Source organism: Sitophilus oryzae, unplaced genomic scaffold, assembly GCF_002938485.1.
Source record: "Sitophilus oryzae breed Bouriz unplaced genomic scaffold, Soryzae_2.0 scaffold_864_pilon_pilon, whole genome shotgun sequence".
Classification (NCBI taxonomy): domain Eukaryota; kingdom Metazoa; phylum Arthropoda; class Insecta; order Coleoptera; family Curculionidae; genus Sitophilus; species Sitophilus oryzae.
Window position 1 is genome coordinate 97,250 of NW_022147488.1, and position 22,651 is coordinate 119,900.

Here is a 22,651-nt window from a genome sequence, read left to right on the forward strand (position 1 = left end):
TGATGCTAACTAATTGGCATGGTATTATTGTTATGGAAATTAGCCAAGAAAGAAAAGAATTGGCTATAACTTGTAATTTTTCGAAAAAAAAAACATATTATACCAATCGCTGAAAAGCTTAAAAAATGGCGCTTTTTATGAAGTCATGGCCAACTATGGTTTACTAAAAAAACATATGTTTGTGTCATATGTCAAAAATGACAGACTTTAGAAAACACAAACTCATTAGGTATGTGATTATCTACAACTTTTATCTGAAAACTTTTTGTTTAAAAAATACCGTATGATCGAATAAAAACGGCGTCAGCGATGGCTATGAAAATGACGATCAATGATATTTCCCATATAATTTTACATATAAAATGACAGCGATCTTCACTTCATAGCCATCGTTGACGCCGTTTTTATTCGATCATGCGGTAGATTATAATGGAATTTATCATAGGAAACTCACCCTGTATTTGAAACTAACTATTATTATTATTTGACTAGTTTAATTTGATTAATAAAGCTAGATTAATTTAATTTCAAATAAATTTGATCAGATTTTTTTTTCGAATATTCTGCTACCAGAAAACCAAGATTATATGATAACGCACTTTTCAACGAAGTTGAAGGAAGATATAGTGTATCTATCACAATACTCAATAGAACTACTACAATTATTACAAGAAAAACAAAAAAAAAGAAATACCCAAATACCCCTTCACCTACTACTCAACTACAAAATAAACGAATATAATCTCTTAAAAACACTACACAACTACTTATTCTTGTATTCTACTCTGAACAAATTATCAAACTTACTAATTTATCAAACAAAAAGAAAAAATAACAAAATTATCCCTTCACCTACTACTTAACGACAAAATAAACTATAAAAACACTACTAAACTATTTTTGGTAGACTACACTAACATGCTACACTAAACACTATAATTAAACTTAATAAATTAATCTAATTTTGCACTACACCTTCAAAGAAAAAAGAAATATGAACATTTTCTAAAACTAGAAGAAACAGAACTTCCATACGTGCAACCAGGATAATAGGTCAAGGGGACAAAGAATATAAAATATTTTAAAATGTGCATTCAGAAAGAAAAAATACCTCGAAAATTATCTAAACAAACATTTTTATTTCTTATCAGTGAGAAGCATCGGCCTTGTCGGCCTTGAAGAATTTGTCGGGTATTTACAATGGTCGAATTGTATAATTGCCAGCTTTTATAGCATATCTAATAGATAAAAAGTATCTGGTCGATTAGTAACCAATTGGCACAGTCCGAAAATTATCGATTTTTATTTTCTCTGTTTTTATTGGTAGCTTCAAAATTCAGAGTGACAAAAAATATTTTTCTGTAGGGAAACCGGTCCTGCCATCTAGTAGTCTTAGTCCATAAACGTCTTAGGTTGATCTACTTTAAAAATATATATACAAGGGTATTATCCTTAAAGAATATTACGTATATCAAAAAACGGTGTATATAAAAAAAATGTGTATTACGTATATCAAAAAACCTGTGTCACTGACATAAGTCACTGTGTTTGTTTATAGACACTGTTTTATTTATTCAGATATTAATAATTAATCCCATTTGATGTAAAATGTTAATATTGTGTTGTTAATTATTTTTTTTATTCTTTGTAGGTTTCATGGCGATACATTTCAAGAGGGAAGAGTCATATATTGTGTAAATAGCATCTACTGGTACTTAAGAATACTCAATATTCTAAGCGTAAATAAATATCTAGGTAAATTAATTTTATTAAAATTTACAGGATGGTTTTCATAATAATTGACGTATTTCGATAATCTTAGGAGACGAAAACTTATTATTAAGGTAGAATCTCATGTATCCGATTTCCGTCGTACGTTCTAATTTTTAAGTTGACGCACCCAAAACTAATATTGATTAGAAATACCGTATGATAAAAAAAAACGGCGTCAAAGACGGCTGGCAGGTCAATCTCTAGACGTCCTTTAAAACATAAAACTTGTCAAAAATTAACACTAATTGTAGAAAGATCAAATAAAGATTTTACCAAAAGTATTGTGAGGCTCTCCCGTTTTTGAGAGAGGCCACGGACGCCGAGTTGCCTTGGTTCGGTTCCTCGGGCGCCACCCCCAACGTTTAAAGTGTTTGAGAGACCACTAGTGCCAATACGGGTAGCTTTTATACAGTGGAGATACCAGGGAGTGATGAGATGAAAAGAAAATAAAACACACAATTAACTATAACGTAACACTAGGCTTTTATTTAACTAATTAATTATGTACAAAAATAATCCAGGAAGGTTCACGTCGAATCGTAACAACAGTGAAATAAAATGTATATTTAAAGACCCGTAAAGTAAAATTTACAATAACAACCGTGTACCTCTAGAGTTTTGATCGATTATTCCCGAGATGCAACTCTGACTGATTCTATCATGCGAATTCAAAACGCGTTCCCAAAATGACGTTCTATTAAATAAGCCGACGCGAGTTCCTGATCGACGTCGAATTTAGCGGCGTCCTAATGAACACAGACACGTAAGTACCTGAGCAACACACTCTACTATGACGCGACTCTCTAAACGGCGGCGACGTCGTTACAGGCATCCCGATGGTCACAGCTAAATATTTCTTGGAACGGCGTCCGTTTTGACAACGAAACACGAACCTCGGATCGGCGTCGACGTTAAAAGCGTCCCGTGGTACCCAAACGCGAGTCCTGGATTGATCGCGAAATTAACAGCGTCCTGTGGGATATACACACACGCCAGCCCTGGATCGATCGCGAAATTAACAGCGTCCCGAGGGATACACAAACGCGAGTCCCGGAGTGACGTAGACGTTAGCGACGTCTCGGCGAGTTGTACGTCGTTCGGATAAGCGCAGCCCGCACACACACCGCCCAGTCAGGACAGCCTCGGGATTTCGGCGAGATCCCGTCCAGCGTCACTGTTGCAGGGTGCCGTCCGGACGGCACACCTAAAGAAATACGGGAGCTACAAAACCAGCCTCGGGATTTGGGCGAGGTCCTGTCCTAGCTCCATAAATATTCGCGCCCGTGCGTTTACTGAACCACTTTAGCTGTCCCTTATAAAAACCAATTAGTTAGAATTAGAGAGGCACGCTAAACCAGGGTAGATGTCAGGCCACCCTTATGTTGTCTAGTGTCCGGGACGTTATTCCTGACAACTACTATAGTAAACCGTGTTCCCTCTTTCGCCTGGTCGGCAACCTCTATTTATACGAAGTTTAAAACCCCTTTAGTTATTATCCCGTAATTAACTTTTCCCGAGAGGCACGTTAAACCAGAGTAGATGTCAGGCCACCCTTATGTTGTCTAGTTTCCGGGACGTTATTCCTGGCAACTACTATAGTAAACCGTGTTCCCTCTTTCGCCTGGTCGGCAACCTACGCTCTCCCTTATCCCTAAAACGCGGCTAGGTGGTACAGTAACCGCTTAATAATTACAACAAGGATACGACCTACTTTCGAACACTTCGGCGGCTGGTGCTTACCTAGCACAGTACGGCGGCGATGGGCAGCTGGCAGCAGGACACTTGGCAGGCACTCAGGACTCGACTTCACTGTTTCGCGTGCGAACACCAACTGTCTCTCTGGAGCTGCTGCAGCCGAGGTACTCGACTGACGGTCCCCTCCTCTCAACCTGCACTGGTAGGGAGAGCGGCGCAAACGTCTCGGTTTCTCGCACCGAACCACAGCGACCAAAACCGATCAAAACTCTTACAAAATGGCAATTAAATATTTAACTTATTTAATTCAACAATAGAAACACTAATGAAGTTCATTACAATAATGAGTTAACAATAAAATACACTGCCTGTCATTATTAAAAGAGAATCAAGTCTCTACTATTCTAGTATAATATTAACACAATATACAGGGTGTCCTAGAAATTTTATGAACTTCATTACAGTATAAACCAAAAAAAGAGAACGTTTCCAGACACACCAATATATTTCCAAAAAATTATTTCTTTTCGAATTTTAAACTACACCATTAAAAAAATATTTTTACCCAATATAAAAAGAATTTACAAGTTTCTTAAGAGTCTATTACGCCATACTTTCGCGTTGCTCTCAGGGGTCGGATAAAACGGGTGTGTGGGCGAACGAAATATATATTATATTTCAGAAATCCGCCTAAGGCTTAGCCCGATCCTGTCGTGTTCAACTGTAACCACCGTAATAACAAAGCCGGACAGCTGTGATGTAAAAATCTCGTGACGTCACCAACTGGAGGCCTAACTCTATATATAGTACAATTCTTTTAAAAGTTCCTCAATATGGCCGACCTAGTTACGAAAATTGGTAATTTTTTTTTAATGAAAAATAAGTTGGCGTTGGCGAATTCAGAAATTGATTTACTCTTTGGTTAACAATAACATTTTTCAGGATTGTCAAGTTGACGTTAAAGTTAGGTTATTAGGTGGTTGTCATAAATCATAAATAAAAACATACATTATTGAAATTATTTAATAAGAATAAAGGTATTTTACCGCAGATCCGAAGAGATTTTACTTAAAGGTATTTTATAAACTTTCTCAACCAATAAAACAACCTTATAAACTTTTCCAAACCAAACCAAACCTTAAGTGCTTTTAGTGAGTAACTGTATTTTTTATTATTGTTTGTATCCTGTAAAGTAAAAAAATATATATTTCAAGATATATAAAAACAATAAAATAGATATCAAACAGATTCATAAAAACTACTTACAATTGTACATATTATATATTTCAAGTGTTATTTGATCTTCGGTCCCATTACCAACATTACCTTATTTAGGTCTTCTCCACTAACTCAACTTTTACACCTGTTTTAAACCTTCTTTATATTTTAAAACTAATTTACAACAATCTGTAATGCCCGCGCTGTTTCCTGAAATTAATATAAGTTTTAATCTATATTTATTATCATATACATATTACAAACCTGAAAATTACTGATACGAGGAAACTTCTCAAAATAATTAGAGACCTTTTTACAAACATCTGGACTAATTTAGTTTCACGAATTTGTGGACGAGTCAATGTTTTCTAATACGTTTTTAAGCGTTTTACACATTTTTTGAATATCTTCCAGCCTATTCCTCAGTTCTTGATCGGTGAAAAGATTATTTATAAGTATATAATTAGTACTGCAAGCTGCAGGTTAAACAAAAGAACAAAATCAAGTAGAATTTGTGAATAAAAACTCAAAAAATAATGAAAATATTTAGAAAAAGGAACCGTAAACGTCAGTCAGCCAAGTGTCAGAGTTCAACTAGATTTACCACAGATTAATTCAGTTTGAACGATTTGAACTACAGTCGATTCCAGTCTAGAGATTTTCGTTTTTTAAGCCTCCCATACTGAAGTCCGCCATATTGGGAAGTTTTAGGTGAAAACAAGTATAGCAGCGTTGATAATTACCCGATAAAAGTTCAAATTGTGGATCTTTTTTCACTCAGCAGATATATTTCGAAGTTTTAAAATGTCTTTTTCCGAGTTTTTAAAAATATTATAGTATATAAAATAGTTTTAATAGAATACGGAAAAAATCATACCAGTCAATAAATGTTTATCTCTCACTTTTTGTCAATCAAATTTAACAAAGGAATATTTTAAGTTCACAATAGTGTATAATATGCGAAAAAAACAATAAAAGATGGATATTTTTTATAGTATATATTATGTATTTCATCGATATTTTACGACCCCTAAAGTCCCTAGATATATAAAGTACCGCAATTACCGCCATATTGGCGCCAAAACTAGCGGCAAATTTAAAAAGGAGGCCAACATTTCGCTGTTTCGGCTTTTTAAGCAGCTGGTCGGTCCGGCGCCAATATGGCCGACCAACATTGACAGGCAAGCCGTAAAATACAATATTTATTAATTGTAATAGAATTACGTTTATTATCTACAGTTTACCTTCATTTTAACGTAATATCAGGTGGTATATTAATATTCAATTTCATAAATTTAATTTTTTAGGCCTATATATGTTAAGAGGTTATAAACGAATGGTTTCCGTACAAGTGTTTTTCATTTGTATTAGCATTTATTTTATGTTACCTTTTAGCGCAAAGTACGCCAACAGAAGTAAGTTAATAGGTAAGAAGAAATAAAGTTGGAATAACATTTAGAATTTTAGTACTTAATTCAGTCGAAACAATTGGAAAAACTTTGTTTGTTGATGAGAACGGGATACCTATACCATAAGTAAACTTTCCTTATTATACCAGTTATGCTGTAGTTAGTTTTGACAAATCAGCATGATTTAACGAATGTCTTTGGAACTATGAATAAGCTACAAACTTAAATTTGAAGGCCGGCTTTTATGCGAGAAAATTTTGAACCATGGTTGAAACAGATAAATGTAATAATTAAATTGATATGATACATACCTGCTATTTTTGAAATATATTGATAGAAAGATTGTTTCAATTAGTATTACTTCAGGTAGTTTCGGCATTTTAGGTATGTAATTGTGCACTTAATTTAAAAATAACTTAGAAAGAAGCTTGAAACGCATAGGAGCTTTTTATGTATGCTGTATAATTAAGGTTTGTATGTTATGGAGGGATTTTTATACAACAAATTTATTATTAGTTGAATAAAAGCAAGTTAATACCACATAATACAATTAAAATATATTTTACTCTGCAATTTAATGTTATATTTTTAAAACAACAAGTGTCATAATGTTTAAGTATCATTATAATAAAAAAGTTATACTGCTATAAATTTAACATTGAAATAACTGTAATTATTATTATACATAAATTAAGTAGGCATAATTTTACCTCGACAATATGTAAAACTTCAAATGAATCTTAACAATTTTATGTCATGTATAAAAATCAAATTTAAATCACACACTTTTATTTATAACTGACAGTATAAAACCAAATTTTTAAATATAACTTTACATGCTTACATTATATTGTTTACTTTTTATTAGTAATTAAAATATGAACCAAAAAATATTAATTACTATCAATAAATACATAAAAACTAATCTATTTAAGTCCATGAAAATAACTATATAGTTAGCATATGCATAAACAACATTCTTGTTATTAGGATCAAATTTATTTGAGCTTTTTTCATTGTTTTGATTAATATCCCTGTTAGTCCTGACTGGTAAAACCACCTGAAGCGATGTCATCCAAATCTATATATGTATCATAACATAACTTATTCTTTTAAATAATTATCCTTCGTTTGGTCTGATGATAATATATTGTAGATTTATCTAAACTTCTTGCTGCAAAATGTTGAAAACTAAACTACACTAAACATTTTAGGGAATGATTACGTAGAGATTTCACTTACACTTAGCATCCTTTTTAAACGATATGTATGGTAGTTTGCAAGTAAGGTCTTTGTCTTGTTCTAGATTAGATTTCTAGAGGTTGATTTCGGCCTGACCCACTGCGACCTTCTCAGATCTATTGTGGTCTTGTCTTGTTCTATAATGAAGTTTTATGTACCAGTAGGTTATACTACAAATAAGATTGTTAAAAATATTCACTGGAGCATAAATAAATTCAATCCACTACCTAACGTGTATTGAATATCGACGATGTTAGAAAACACATCAAATGGCGGCCTTTTCGTGTAATACACATTTCTTCACTAAAGATATCGACGCCTATACATTACTAACTAATAAATTTGTAGCATTTTAGTGGCTTTATAATTATTTTAAAATATATGGATAAATATTTTTATCCTGAAATTGACAGCTTCTCAACATTTGACATGACAAATTCAGTCAAATGTGACATTTAAACAGTCCTACCACTACAGTTTTTCCAGAAATACCCCAAAAATCCGCCATTTTGGCGCCAATAACATTGAACAAACCAATTGCGGTACTTTATATATCTAGGGACTTTAACGACCCCTACTCAGGGGCGACGCCTGTCGTAGCTGAGTGGTATTGCCGCAGTTGACAGTCATCGATTTATCGGTAGGTGTGTGGACGTGGTAATTATAATCGATAATAGAAGGGTGAAAAAGTTCTATTTAAAGTTCTATTCAGAAAAAGTAGTTGGGAGTCAGTACAGTATTTATGTTCGACATTTATATGAAGGTAAAAAGAAACTTAGGATCCAGTCATTAATGTCCCTAAAATCTACTTGGTTTGGTTCTATAAAAATCGATACTTTTTATGATTTTATGATGACAATACCTTGTCTAAAGAAATACCACGCGATACAAGTGCAACATTGAATTAGATTGGTTTAACATCGACATTACTATACTCTGTTTTTTTTCTCAGGTAAGATTTCGACAGACGATGACAGAAGAAAAGCAGATGACGTCCCATACCAATCTATTTATTTTACTAAAAAAAGTTTCTAATAATTTTTAAGTTATCTATGGATGGGTTTAAATATAAATCCGTCATGCGTCGTGTCTTGTTGTTTGTAACCAGTTTTATTGGTTTATTTAAAAAATGACAGATCGTATTTCAATTTTATTGGTTTGACGGAACGATGAACGACAAACGGACGCCGATGCGTATGAACTCGCCTTTAGATTTTTGTCATTTTTGACGCTTGTCAAAGTCTTGCCAAATTATAGGTTATGATTTTGTGTCAACTTTTGTTAAATACCCTGCGTTTTTGGAAGATGATGCATTTTGATTCGTATTATTACGCGTGTTTGTGTGTCTTTTGAAGTCAAGTGGAGGAAAAATCGAGTGAAAATTAACTGTAGACCCAGAGCACAGTTTATGGTTAATACTCGCCAGGCAGAAAGTCTTATACACCAATGAAGTTGCCATCGATAAAGTTTCATTTCGTCGTAGATAAGTGCATCTCGTATATGGTAGAAGGATCAAACTAAACACATACTAAAAACTGGAGTAGCTGTAAAATATCGACATCACACGATAGGTAAATAATGGATTTTAGTACTGCAGAAAAATAATGTCAAAATGTACTGGTTTAAAAAAATTAAGATTAAAGTTAATTAATCAACCTTTAAGGTATAAAATTTGGTAGGTGTTATTAATAAAATAGTTTGTTTTATTTACCTATGTTGTTTTATTTATTCCTGTGGAATATTACAAATTGGTGTGTATTTGTACATAAGTTATATTGATATATATAATGATAAATGCGGGTAGTTTCATAAAGCTTGAAAGTAAATAATAGTTCTTTTTTATATTTTTTTGGTATGTAGTGTCTTGTTCTTGTTTGTTTTGTATTAACACATACCGTTTTTATTAAATAAAATAACTCGATTACATTTTTTCAGTTTTATACAGTTTTTTTCACAATATTTTGAAGTAATCGCTTGTCATCTTGTCAATCAAATTTTAAATATTTCCGGCTATGCGTTCCAGTTGTACCAACTTATTTCTTTGTAAAATAAAATAAACTACTTTGAAATTAAAATGACAGACACATCTATCACTGTCAAGAATCTTCTCGTTGGACAGACTATATTTCTGAACAAGATATCGAAAGTGTGAAGGAAGAAAGGCCTGTTATTGTTTATTTAGAGGGATATTGCTGTTATATTGTTTTAAAGGAAATTAAATGCGATACATGTAAGAATAAGTTAACATTTTCAGACAACACTGATATTGAACAAAATTCACTTATAAAAAACCTTACTAAAGGCAGTCTTGGGTTTCCAAATAATATAGTTTTATTTGAATATATAATTTTTAACAAAATTTTGCAAAGCCATGAGGAGTTTCTCAAAATTCACAATAAAAAAATATTTTTATCAAAAATATCTTTGGATTACATTAAAAGTAATAACACCATTATTAAAAGTTCCGCAATATACTATTTATAATGCTAAGTTATTGTAAAAATTGTCATAAATTCTATTAGAAATACACGTCTGAAAAACTACTGTTGTAAAAAAATGATAGACTTGGAAAAGGAAATAAAAGAAACTTAGACACACTTACAGCATAAATAAATACAATGACGATGGATAATGTGAGAGGGGATATCAATCTGATGTTTTTTTAATTTTATATTAATTTATTATTTATTAAAAATTCGGTGTAATTAAAGTTTATATCCATTATATACGTATAAAGTGTATCAAATGCAATCAAAGTTTAGGCCTCCAGTTGATGACGTCACGAATAAGCTGTCCGGCCTCTGTTCAACCCCACCAAAAATTCCAAACACACGTGCTTTAATTAAGACTTGATTAAGATTTGTAGAGCTTCAGCATTTGCCATAAAATAGCGAGCAATTTGTTACAAAACCATATAAATTATATATCATTGTAATCACAAAACTTGAATATATTTCCGTATTGTAACGGAATTTTAAATTATGTCTTTATTTTCGAGAAAATTTAGTCCAAACATAAGGAATATTTTGTTGATGTTTGACCATCAAAATCTTAAAAATAAAGAAGTTGTCTAAAAAAGTGCAACAATACGGATATAGTATAATCCTTTATCTTTAATTTCCTTCTTCGTATGTGTAAAAATACGTAGCCAGTTTTACATAAAACGTTAAATGCTGAACGCTTATTTTGCTACTTTTTCGGATTAGTGAAATGGACCCTTAAGGCCAACTGGCAGTAAGAGCCATTAAAAATAAAAGAGTACCGGCCAAGTAAATGATGTCTAGGGCTTGACATCGTTAAAATTATTATCGATTGTCATTTCGCAGCCGGCTTTGAAACCGTTTTTTTCGTGATGATACTCGTGATGATAAATTTAGGATAGTCGATTAAAACAATATTGCGAGAATTATCATACAAACTTGGAATTTTTAGGTCCATTAGTAACCATGATGGGCAAAATGGTGAAGAATATGATATATTTCGTTGTTTTATTACTGATAGTATTGATGAGCTTCGGTGTTTGTCGTCAAGCCATCTTAAACCCTGATGCCGCACCGAGCTGGACAATTGCTAGAGACGTAAGTATATTCTAACTAGTGAGTGAAAAAAAGGAAAAATTCCGATAATGAAGTACTCGAGTTTCGACTGAACATTTTTTGCCTTGGTTTTAGGTGTTTATGGAGCCGTACTTCATGCTGTACGGTGAAGTGTACGCGGACAAGATAGATCCTTCTTGCGGAGGCGAAGACGAAGATCCCTGCGTTACAGGTAGATGGATATCACCCACCATCATGTCGATCTACCTTTTGGTGGCGAACATCCTACTCATCAATCTTCTCATCGCTGTGTTCAACAACATTTTCAACGAGGCAAGTATTATTATAGTAAACGCCACGAATGTTTGAGAGTGATTCATCGGTCGCTACCATGTGAACTAATCTGTTCAAGGTCACATAAAACTTAATTCCAGAGCCGTGGTGTTTCAAGTCGTATAATAATCAATATATAATCTGTTGTTTATGTTTTTGTGCATGAAATTTTAAATTTATTATTATTGATGAATATTACAAAAATATTTATTAGTAACAAATTACTTAAAAAAGGATTCCAGCAAACTGTCAAAGTTTTGTCAAAACATATATTTGGTTATAAATATAAACTGGAATGCCTCATTGGTCGCACTGCAGTCCATGCAAGCACACCAATGGACTGACGCACAAAAACGAATCAATAAAAGAAACGCGATATAGTATCGTCTTTGTCAATCACGCTAATATTTTAGAATAAGTAGGAGGAGCGCAGGCAGATGATTAGACAATTATTAATCTGCTTTGTATAGCCATATAAAAACTGCTTATTTTGTGAATAAATTTGCAGGCCAAAAATTATTTACAAATTCCAGCGGACATAAGTGGAGAAACCTTATCTTCTTCTTAACATTCTGTGAGATATTCTCTTGTTAAATCGTCTAGATCGTGGTATTGGGTTCACAGAGCGTTAAAAATATGCCGCGCGGGATAAATTTGTCAGATCAAATAAAAAAAATCATAATTTAGAAGTATCAAACGGGAATTAAACAAATTGATATTGCTAGACACTTAAATTTACATAAAAAACAGATTGTGCAAACAGATTATATAATTTGTATAGAAATCGTTGGAGAACTGCCAGTATACCCAAGCCCGGAAGACCCAAAAAAAACAACTTTGGCGACAGATAAAATAATAAGAAGCTATTCACTTAGAAACCCATTTTGCACTGCGGAGGTTATAAGGAACGAATATCCCATTATTTCAATATCTGTTAGGTCCATTAGACGGCGTCTGAAACAGGCACAACTAAATGCCAGAAGACGTGCCCGAAAGCCGTGTATTTCTAAGAAAAATAGGCAGGCCCGACTACAATTTGCATTGGAACATGCAAGTTGAACCTACGAGCAGTGGAAAAATGTACGCTGATCGGACGAAAGCAAGTACAATCTATTTGGTTCGGATGGTATTAGGTGGGTGAGACGTCCTGCCAATGAGAGATTCAATCCCAAGTACACCATACCCACCATAAAACACGGAGGTGGGGACGTTCTAGTCTGGGGTTGTTTTTCAGGGCATGGGATCGGGCCCCTTGTTCAAATTGATGGAATTATGTATCGTTATATGTATTTAAATATTCTGCAAGAAACAATGGTACCTTATGATGAATCCTCTCTCCCATTAACCTGGAAATTTATGCACGATAATGATCGGAAAAACACTGCCAAACTTATTAAGGAATTTTTAACCGAGGAACAAGTCGAAGTGATCAAATGGCCAGCTCAAAGCCCCGACCTGAACCCTATAGAGAACCTATGGGATCAACTAGAAGTCGATGTTAGGCGTAAAAACAGGGACAAATTTAAAATTAAAGATGTTTTGTTCGCTGCCCTATTACAAGCCTGGAATGAAATATCCGGGGACGTAATAAAGAACTTGATTGAGTCTATGCCCAGAAGATGCCAAGCAGTCATCAAAAGTAAAGGATATGCAACCAAATACTGAGTACTGCGACTACAAATGTATAAAAAATGCCAGTTTCTCCATTTTTGTCCTCATAGAAGTTAGTTTAATTTTTTCAAAATTTAATAAAGGCTTTTTCCAAAAAAATCTTATGTGTATTTTTATGAGACAGTTATCCTATGTATAAATATACAGGGTCTGGCAATAGTGCGTCGGGCATCTGTAGCTCCTAGAATAAAAAACTTGAGAATCTTGTTTAAGTGCGAACCTAGTATGTGCCAGGATGTATTTCAAGAAAATATTTTAACTTCTATAGGGTGGCTCAAAAAAGTATGAGTGGACCTTGATGATTTTTTTTAAATGGAATACCCTGTATATTATTGCATTTTTGGCTTCCTTTCAGATCACTTTACATAACCCTAAGATATGAATAAATATATTTTGATAGTTTCCGAGATATTAAAAATAAATAAAAATATGATTTTTCAGCCCTTCTTAAAAAAATTATTAAAAATACAAGAACTGTCCTGAAATCAAAACTATATTAGGTATTTACTTTAGATCGTCTGTATTTACTTTGCTATAAATATGAAAATCGTAAATTATACAGAATGTTCAAAATTCTGCGCCAAACTTTCTAAAATATAAAATAATTTTTCCTCGTTTTTTTTAAATGGAACACCTTGTATATTATTTTTTCAATAGACGGAGACTTAAAAAATGAACATTTTTTGTATTTAAAATATTTCAAAATGTTTAACGGTTTCGCAGATATTTGCGGTTTTATATTTCATATGGCATTTTCCACAGTAAATTTTTATCAAAGCCACCCAATGATTTTTCTCTCGTATTTTAACATTGAAAGCACCATATGAAATAATACTGCGCGTATCTGAAACCGTTCAAAATTTTGAAATACTCTAAATACAAAAAATGTTCATTTTTTAACTATCCATCTAATAAAAAAATAATATACAGGGTGTTCCATTTAAAATAACAAAGAAAAATTATTTTATATTTTAGAAAGTTTCGCGTAGAATATTGAACATCCTGTATGATATACGATTACTATATTTATAACAATGTAAGAACAGACTATCTAAAGTAAATACCTAATATAGTTTTGATTTCAGAACAGTTCTTCTATTTTTAATAATTTTTTTAGAGAAGGGCTGAAAAATACATATTTTTTATTTATTTTTTAATATCTCTGAAACTATCGAAATATATTTATTCATATCTTAGAGTTATGTAAAGTGATCTGAAAGGAAGCCAAAAATGCAATAATATACAGGGTGTTCCATTTAAAAAAAATCATCCAGGTCCGCTCACACTTTTTTGAGCCACCCTATAGAAGTTAAAATATTTTCCTGAAACACATCCTGGTACATACTTTAGGTTTGCACTTAAACAAAATTCTCAAGTTTTTTATTCTAGGAGCTACAGATGCCCGACGCACTATTGCCGGACCCTTTATATGCTTTATAAACATTTTCGTTCTTGTAAAACGGCAGCAAATAAATTTAAAAAGTTTCTCCACTTTTGGCCGGTACTGTAGTTATTGGATGTATCATCCGAAAAATATACAATTTTATTTATTTACAATTTACGCTTTATATCTACAGGTTAACGCTATAGCACACCAAGTTTGGATGTTCCAACGATTCACCGTCGTGATGGAGTACGAACAAAAGCCCCTACTACCTCCTCCTTTTATACTGTTTTCTCATATTTTTCTTTTGATCAAATATATAAGGAGAAAAATGGAGGGTAAAGAAGAGAGTTACGACAACGGCCTGAAATTGTTTTTGGATAGGGACGAAATGGAAAGGTACTAAATAAAGCAATAGTAAAGAATATTCTGGCGATCGTTCAAAGTTATGTCATGTATTGTCGTACTCTCCCTACCATTTGACAACCAGATGAAAGAGATTGTTAACGTCATTACGGCATTTTGTAAATTACTGCACCTTGTTTCTGTTAATTGTCATGTGATTTGGGGTTTTATTAGCAGACATCGATCGATATCGAAATTAAAAATCGATTGTGCTGTCAAAAAAATTTAAATTTTTTATTACAAAAAAGCCCCATATCCTCACAGGCACACACTAACCGCCGGTGTTTTCAGGTACGGATAGCGTGTTATAATCTGCCAGATATATTTTATTTGACGGATAGCAGAAAAACGCGTACCTTCACCTATAGATAACAGTATCTATTAGATAAATTAAACTTATCTCCCAAATATCCTATCTGGCGCCCGAACTGCCAAATAGTGTTTTATTTGTCGGATAAAAATTTGACGCATGAGCAAAGGCATGAGGAGATATTGATTTTATTTGATATTTGACAAAACTGCTTAACATAATCAAGACATTGTTATTATTGAAGATTTCGTTTATTCCAATAAATTCGATTTTAGATTATTTGGAAAAGACTTACCTATTCTGAGTATGTAGGCTATAATAATTTTAGAACGTATGGGATATAAACACCAATAAACACATTGAAATGGTGCAAAAAACTATTGTTGCTAGTGCCAGATTTTATAAGGACTGTTACAAAATAAAGAGAGTCTCTGTTCTGTTAGAGCATCAGAACGAAGAGAATGCATTAAGTTAAGATAATAGTGATAAACAGTAATTTTTAAATTATTTTATTTAAATCCTTTCAATTATAAACCATTACTACATATTATATAAAATGCTAATGTTTATCTGTGTCGTCTCTACTGAAGTAACGACGTGCCCTAGAAAGTTGCTTTTTTTACTAAAAGATAGCTAAATGACTCTTCTAAAAACTGTCGTCGCCGGATTTTTTGTTTTTCATTTAATTAAAAAAAAATAAAAAGTATTTTTTTTCTTGATCTCGTGGCGGATGCGCCAGGCTTCAACTAGTTTTTAATAAAGCTCTAAAGTAGGTTAAAATTTATAATAATTTATAGTTAATATTATAAGAGGAACCTTATAAAACCTGTTATTCAACTCACATTTGCTTTTATTTCTTTTGTGTTACAATTTTAGTTTAATTTCTTGCTTAATGTACCTTATACCGTATGATCGAAAAAAAAACGGCGTCTAGTTAGCTGGGAAATGATGATCGATGATATTTCCCATATAAATTTACATATGAAATGACAGCAATCTTTATTTCATAGCCATTGCTGACGCCATTTTTTTCGATCATACAGTACATCTCTTCTCCATGCTGTTTTTTTAAGTAACTCTCTAGCTAAACCTTGCTAAAACATCTGTATTGTGGTCCTTTGAATTCCAGTTACTTCAACTTTGTTTAGACAAGATTTTTCCTTTATTTTTTCTTTTTTTTCTGAAGTTCCATCACTTTGAGTTCTTAAAAATAAAAGTAATATGACAAAATTATTTTTATTTAAATTTTTTTATTAAATAATTTGTACATATAATGTGTAAATGTAACAATTATTATAGGTACTATTCATTTATTATTATTAAGATAAAATTATAAGTGCATTTATCTATTTTATAAAATAAAAACTCACCTTACTTACTATCATTGATGCTATCCTACCTATTTCTTTACTATGAGAAGCCCTAGAACAACATATTTGTTATTACTAACAGTCTTATGCTATTTTTAATTTTCAATATTAATAACTTACCAGATGTTGGTTTTAGGATTGGTTTATAAATCTCTGCTTGTACTTCACCAGCTTCTTCCATATTTTCTATTATCAATTGTACTAAAATGTTAATATAACAGTAATATCATGTAATTAAACTATAAATTACTTACAGATTATTTTTTCTTGTTTTAATTTCTTATAAATCGCATTCCATCAATAGATCTATTGCACCACCCCCACTGCTGAAATTGAATTATCTTTCCCTTTTTCCATAAAGGTAAATTTAAATAGCCTATACCATAATAGGACTAGTTGGAGTTGAACACAAAATATATTTTATTTGAATTTTATTGTTTTTATTTTCATTTTGACTATCTTTTGACAACTGAGCAATATAACCTCACTTTTTAATCTAACGATTTGAAATTCCGAGTTTCTGTCTCTGTCTGTTGTATCGACTTTTCATATATAACCATCTCAATTTCAGATATCTTATATTGGCAACACTTTCTCTACGGAGTGTCTACCGGTCCATAGGCGGCCGTCCACCAAATTGTTATCTATTGGATTATTTTGTATGAAAATACCCAAATGTTATATCCTATAGATATCAGGCTCTAGATTGTTTATCTTTTAGATGGTTATTTGTTAGATAAAAGTTATTTATTTATAACTGAAGAGACCGCGCCTAAAAGGCATATTTGACAAATAATGATGATATACCAGAGAGATCGATATCCGCCAACAAAATTATAGTCTCAAATCACATGAGAATTACCAGAAACAATATGCAATATTTTTTTCTTGATATTAAAAGGCTCTCCTATGCCGGAGATACTGCGACTTGTAAAGCCTATTGGTATCTGTCACCCTTTCTATGTGATGTGTGATGGTGTAATCCTCACTATTTCATAAGTGTAGTAATTTACGAAATGCTGTAAATGCTTGTCAAGTAAAAGAACACATACATGACGTAACAATGAAAGATCATTGAACAAACTATACCATCAGGCACCATTATTATTTTTGGATTTTTTCTTGTAGGTTATACGATTTTGAAGAAGACTGCGTTGAGGGTTACTTTGCAGAGCAAGAGAATAAGCTACAACAATCCACTGAAGAAAGAATTAAAGTTACCACTGAAAGGATAGAGCATTTAACACAGGTACTATTACAAAAATTAGATTGTATAAATTTTTTATTGTTATTGAATCCTTTTTAAATAAACAAATTTTATCTATTATTATCCATTGCTTACAGAAAGTCGAAGATATTCACACCAAAGAAAATATGCAAACAACTGTTCTACAAAACCTAGAGGTGCGTTGTAGAAAATTCACCGAACAACTCACGGATATCACCAACGAGTTCGAAGTACTTAAACAGGTCGTTCACAGGCAACAATCGGTCAATCTCATCACACCACAAGCCACACTTGTTGGTAAGTACTGAAATAAGTAGTGAAAAACCTTTACTAATTCTGTCTTAATTCTATCAGCACAAGACTCGAGGGAAAGGACCGTCAGTGACAAGTCTGACGTGTTCTCCGAAGACGAATCGTCAGTGATCAGTCATTTATTGGCCGGTCAAGCTGTCAAAAGAAAGACAATAGTCCGATCGCTGACGGAAGTCAGGCCAGATGCGTACATCTTTGACAACGGAGAGCACATCGAGTATCGATTTAGCGGCGAGGGTGATGACCAAGACAAAACAGAACCTCAGGATAATGTGTCCGTACAGGGTGAGTGCCTTTTGAGTAATTATAAGGCTATATCATCGATGTAAAGCTTATTTTTGAAGTGAAGCTTTTTTATGCGCTCTGGGAGTAAAAATTCAAGGCCGTGACACACGAGCTCGTGGTAATAGCTTAGAGATACGTAGTGTCGCGACGTGTGTTTGTGGGCAGACCACGTGTCTGTCACAAAAATTGATATTCTAATACAAATTTTGTGAAAAAGCAAAATGTGCCAGATGCACAGATTCTGTGCAGATTTTAGGGCTGCGGCTGATAATGTCTGTCTTAAGAGAGTTCCTTTATTTTGTGTTAATTTGTAGTTATTTTTTTAAGGCTGTGGCTGATAATGTCTGTCTTAAGAGGTTTATCTTTTTGTTTTTTTTTCGGTTTGGTATAATAAAGTACCTACATCATTAGAATTCGAACGAATTCCACCAGAGGACGCTAGGTTTATATATACTTTAGACGTTTCCATAAGATGTCGCCAAAAATATTACCCTCTATCAAAATCTATTACCATTTTCAATGGGAACTTGTTACCTTCTGCCACATCAATCTGGCAACGCTGAAGCATATATGTAGGGTTTTTTGGCCCCCTTTTCCGCTACTCGTATTTTTGTTCATTTATTATATGTACAGGGTTGTTCACCACATACGACACGGAGTATTGTAGCTAAACGATGAGATTTTTACAAATTGTAAGTTTTGGGTTCGATGAAGGACTATTAGAAGTACAATTTAAAAATAATTTTACAAGATACTGAGTGTCCCAAATAAGTAAAAAATATCAAAGTTGTATTTTTTTAAATGGAACACCCTGTATATTATTTCATTTTTAGTTTCTACGATTAAAATAAATGTAAATTTGATTAAGGTTTATTATACTTAAACCTTACCGTTTTTGAAATATTTTCAATTTTGTGAAATTGCAGTAAAAATTTTAAGGCTTCATTTCTCCAATGGTATCAAAGTTTTTAATACTAAATATTTACTGAAGTTTATTTATTGATCAGTTATTTTGTTGCAATAATAAAAATAATACTACCTTATACAGAGTGCCTAAAAATTTATTTTAAATAATTATTAGCTTCAAATGGCAATAACTTGTTTCATTTAAACGGAACACCTTGTATATTTTACGAGAATCAGATGCACAATTTAATTGTCTATCAAATTATATTATACCATTTTTTACCTATCTTTTTAAGTTTCCATAGAAAATGCATTTTCTTGTAATTTAGAACTTATTTATCAATATACCCATGGAATATTGACATTTTAGATTATTTTTAAAGATGTACCAAATTTTTAAAGAGTACAGATACTAATATTGTCGATATAATTTGTTTATTTTATTAAAAAATAAAAAAAAACTGTTTAAATATTTGTTAAAGGGGACCAATTAATATGATTCCAGTATTCAAACTACATTAACTGACTGTTTGCGTTGATTAATAATAATTGCTCCAAATACTAAAAAACTGAATTTTGTATGGGTATTAGACAGTGTGATAAAAAGAAACACCTTAAAAATGATTTTTTAATAAATACTTATTTATAACAACAGAGACTTTAATTTTGATAACTTATTATTATATTGATTTCTGACTCAAATCCACATTTATTTATAATAATTTATTAACGAACACAATTAAGTATGTAATTAATTAGTATATGGGCGGAAATAATGGTGTTATATTTAATTAATGGTATACTCTTTTATAAAGATTTAAATAGTTTTCTTTTTGCATACAAATGGGCTAGTAATATTATCGTTTTGCTAAAAACGATAATATTACTAGCCTGTACATTTTGTACATTTGTTGCTTTACAAAAAACAGTCTAAAATGTCAATATTCCATGGGTATATTGATAAATAGGGTCTAAATTATAAGAAAATGCATTTTCTACGAAAACTTGAAGGGATAGGTAATAAATGGTATAATACAATTTGATAGACAATTAAATTGTGCATCTGATTCTCCTAAAATATACAGGGCGTTCTATTTAAATTAAAGAAGTTATTGGCGTTTAAAGCTAGAAATTATTTAAAATAAATTTTTAGACACTCTGTATAAGGTAGTATTATTTTTATTATTGCAACACAATAACTGATCAATAAATAGACTTCAGTAAATATTTAGTATTAAAAACTTTGATACCCTTGGAGAAATGAAGCCTTGAAATTTTTACTGCAATTTGCCAAAATTGAAAATATTTCAAAAACGGTAAGGTTTAAGTATAATAAACCTTAATCAAATTTACCTTTATTTTAATCGTAGAAACTAAAAATGAAATAATATACAGGGTGTTCCATTTAAAAAAATACAACTTTGATATTTTTTACTTATTTGGGACACTCTGTATCTTGTCAAATTATTTTTAAATTGTACCTCTAATAGTCCTTCATCGAACCCAAAACTTGAAATTTGTAAAAATATAATCGTTTAGCTACAATACTCCGTGTCGTATGTGGTGAACAACCCTGTATATACCCTACCTAAGCCTTCTTAGATCTACGGTAACGTGGATGAAGCAAGCAAAAAAATATTTGTTGCAAGTAAAAATACTATTTTTATTAATTCTTTATTTTACGCGTATAAAACTATTTGTTACACATAAAAAACTATTTTTTAAGCGTAAAACACTATGTTACACGTAAAACTAACCAAGTAGCGTAGAACTAAGCTCTGTAAAAGTGTAAGCTCTGTCTCTCAGGTAGTAGCTTTTGTCAAAGCCCTTAGACTGTATGATGATTTATAACCTTAGATCATATTAGAGTAAACAAGCGTCGTTACACAATGGAAATAAGATTGACATATTATGATTATGACAATATGATGACAATGAAAAGTTGGTTTCCATAACAATGTATAATTTGTACTTTCTAAACCTTTCTAAACCGTATCGACTCGAGAAATCTTTGAAAAATTTATATGCTTATATTTTTATATACGTATATTTTTTATTTTATTCATTTTATGGAAAGCACTGTTCATTAAAATGTTGTATCCTATGTTATAGGGCTTGTTTCTCTCTACAATTTCCTGTCTCACAATGTACCGTTTGTGTCGGGGAAGGGATCATAGTTTCATAGTTGTCGATTTTCTCATTTTTTCAAAGAGAATTTGAATTTGAGAAATCAGGACTCATACAATTGTGATTATTTGGGAACTACTTGCAGCTTTTAATGCGCATGCGTAAAGTAAGGCCCTCGAGAAAGACAAACCTATTGAACCTTTCGTAAGTGCAATAAAGAAGGTTTGAAAATGGCATGTCGTGATGTTGGAAACATATTTTTTAATGTTGATTTATCCACGTAAGTATATATGATCTAGGTTTATAACTCATTATTCATTATAACTGAAGAGAGGGGGACACAGTAGATCTGTAAAGCGCGGTGATTAACCCCCACCCATGGAAACAGTTTTAGTCAAAAATGTTTTTGACTAAAACTGTTTTGGTCATTTTGTAGCTTCAGCCTAAGGGTACGAACATAGTGGAGGCAGGTTTCTGCTTTCCGGCAACCAGCGCCGTCTCTGGGGACCTATTCTTGACCACTCGCATCTTCAAATATCGCTCGCATTTCGCATCTCCTAAAAAGCCATATAACAATACACAGATGCGTAACTTTGCGTATATGCATCACGTGTATTGTATATGGCTATTTCGGAGATGCGAGAAGGATTCGGAAGTAGATAATTAAGAGGAAATTTACCCGATTAACTAACCTAACCTAACCAAACCATATGCAAACGCCGCGCCCGCCTCGCCGGGGCCGCACATAGATGTATTTGGTCTATAAACCTGACCAAAAGTGATATTTTTTTATTTTCATTTTTTATCTTAACTGAATACAAATCTATAAATACTAAATGTAAGCACGTTTATTAGTTATTAGCTTTTTTAAGTCGTAATTTGACTATCAAATAAATAATATATTTCAGTTAAAAGTATGAATTATCTTGAGTGTATTCTGAATATTTCTAAGATTATAAAAATAGTGGAATTGTTTGTAGTGCTTTTTTTGCAAATTGTTCATAATAACTGTCATGATGGATATAGAGCCAGCTTTGTTTGTTTGCTCTGTTCTGTTTTATGCCATATTTTTATTTTGAAACGTTTCCTTCTATTCTATTTTTTTATAATGTTTTATATTTAAAAAATCAGTGGCATTTTTATAAGGTGTAAGACTATTCGGCAATATTCCGCATGGAAATTAGTATCCGTTCAATGCTTAAAGTCTCCAGCATTGGAATATGCACAAAAATCTTGCCAATATTTGCCACTGCCAAAAAAACATTGATTTAAATAGATTCTTAAAGAAAATAGTCTTTACCCTATAATACCCATCTTCGCTTAAATATCATCTATAATATACAAATTACTTTTTTGTTCTAGCATCCTCATCCAATTGCTTGGTTTTGCACAGAATGGCCCTATTTGATCGGTGGAAAGGATTTCAGAGTAGAGGAAAAATATTATG

At 32.1% G+C, this 22,651-nt stretch overlaps 1 protein-coding gene and 2 long non-coding RNA genes across 3 annotated transcripts in view; 2 read left to right on the forward strand and 1 right to left on the reverse strand.

The window, feature by feature from the left end:
• Positions 1 to 22,651, forward strand: part of LOC115890402 (transient receptor potential cation channel trpm-like) — a 134,586-nt gene that overhangs the window by 81,122 nt on the left and 30,813 nt on the right. The window contains exons 15-21 of the mRNA XM_030910630.1: positions 1,652 to 1,755; positions 10,770 to 10,915; positions 11,009 to 11,206; positions 14,455 to 14,660; positions 17,475 to 17,595; positions 17,691 to 17,871; positions 17,929 to 18,171. Coding sequence (XP_030766490.1) covers positions 1,652 to 1,755; positions 10,770 to 10,915; positions 11,009 to 11,206; positions 14,455 to 14,660; positions 17,475 to 17,595; positions 17,691 to 17,871; positions 17,929 to 18,171 — 1,199 coding nt within the window. The remainder of the gene's footprint in view (positions 1 to 1,651; positions 1,756 to 10,769; positions 10,916 to 11,008; positions 11,207 to 14,454; positions 14,661 to 17,474; positions 17,596 to 17,690; positions 17,872 to 17,928; positions 18,172 to 22,651) is intronic.
• LOC115890438 lies at positions 5,888 to 6,620 on the forward strand. Its single transcript, XR_004051644.1, has 3 exons — positions 5,888 to 5,942; positions 5,994 to 6,101; positions 6,154 to 6,620. It is a non-coding gene; the product is annotated as an uncharacterized LOC115890438 (long non-coding RNA).
• LOC115890439 lies at positions 7,084 to 7,765 on the reverse strand. The gene is made up of 3 exons (XR_004051645.1): positions 7,565 to 7,765; positions 7,338 to 7,507; positions 7,084 to 7,269 (listed from the first exon to the last, which is right to left on the reverse strand). It is a non-coding gene; the product is annotated as an uncharacterized LOC115890439 (long non-coding RNA).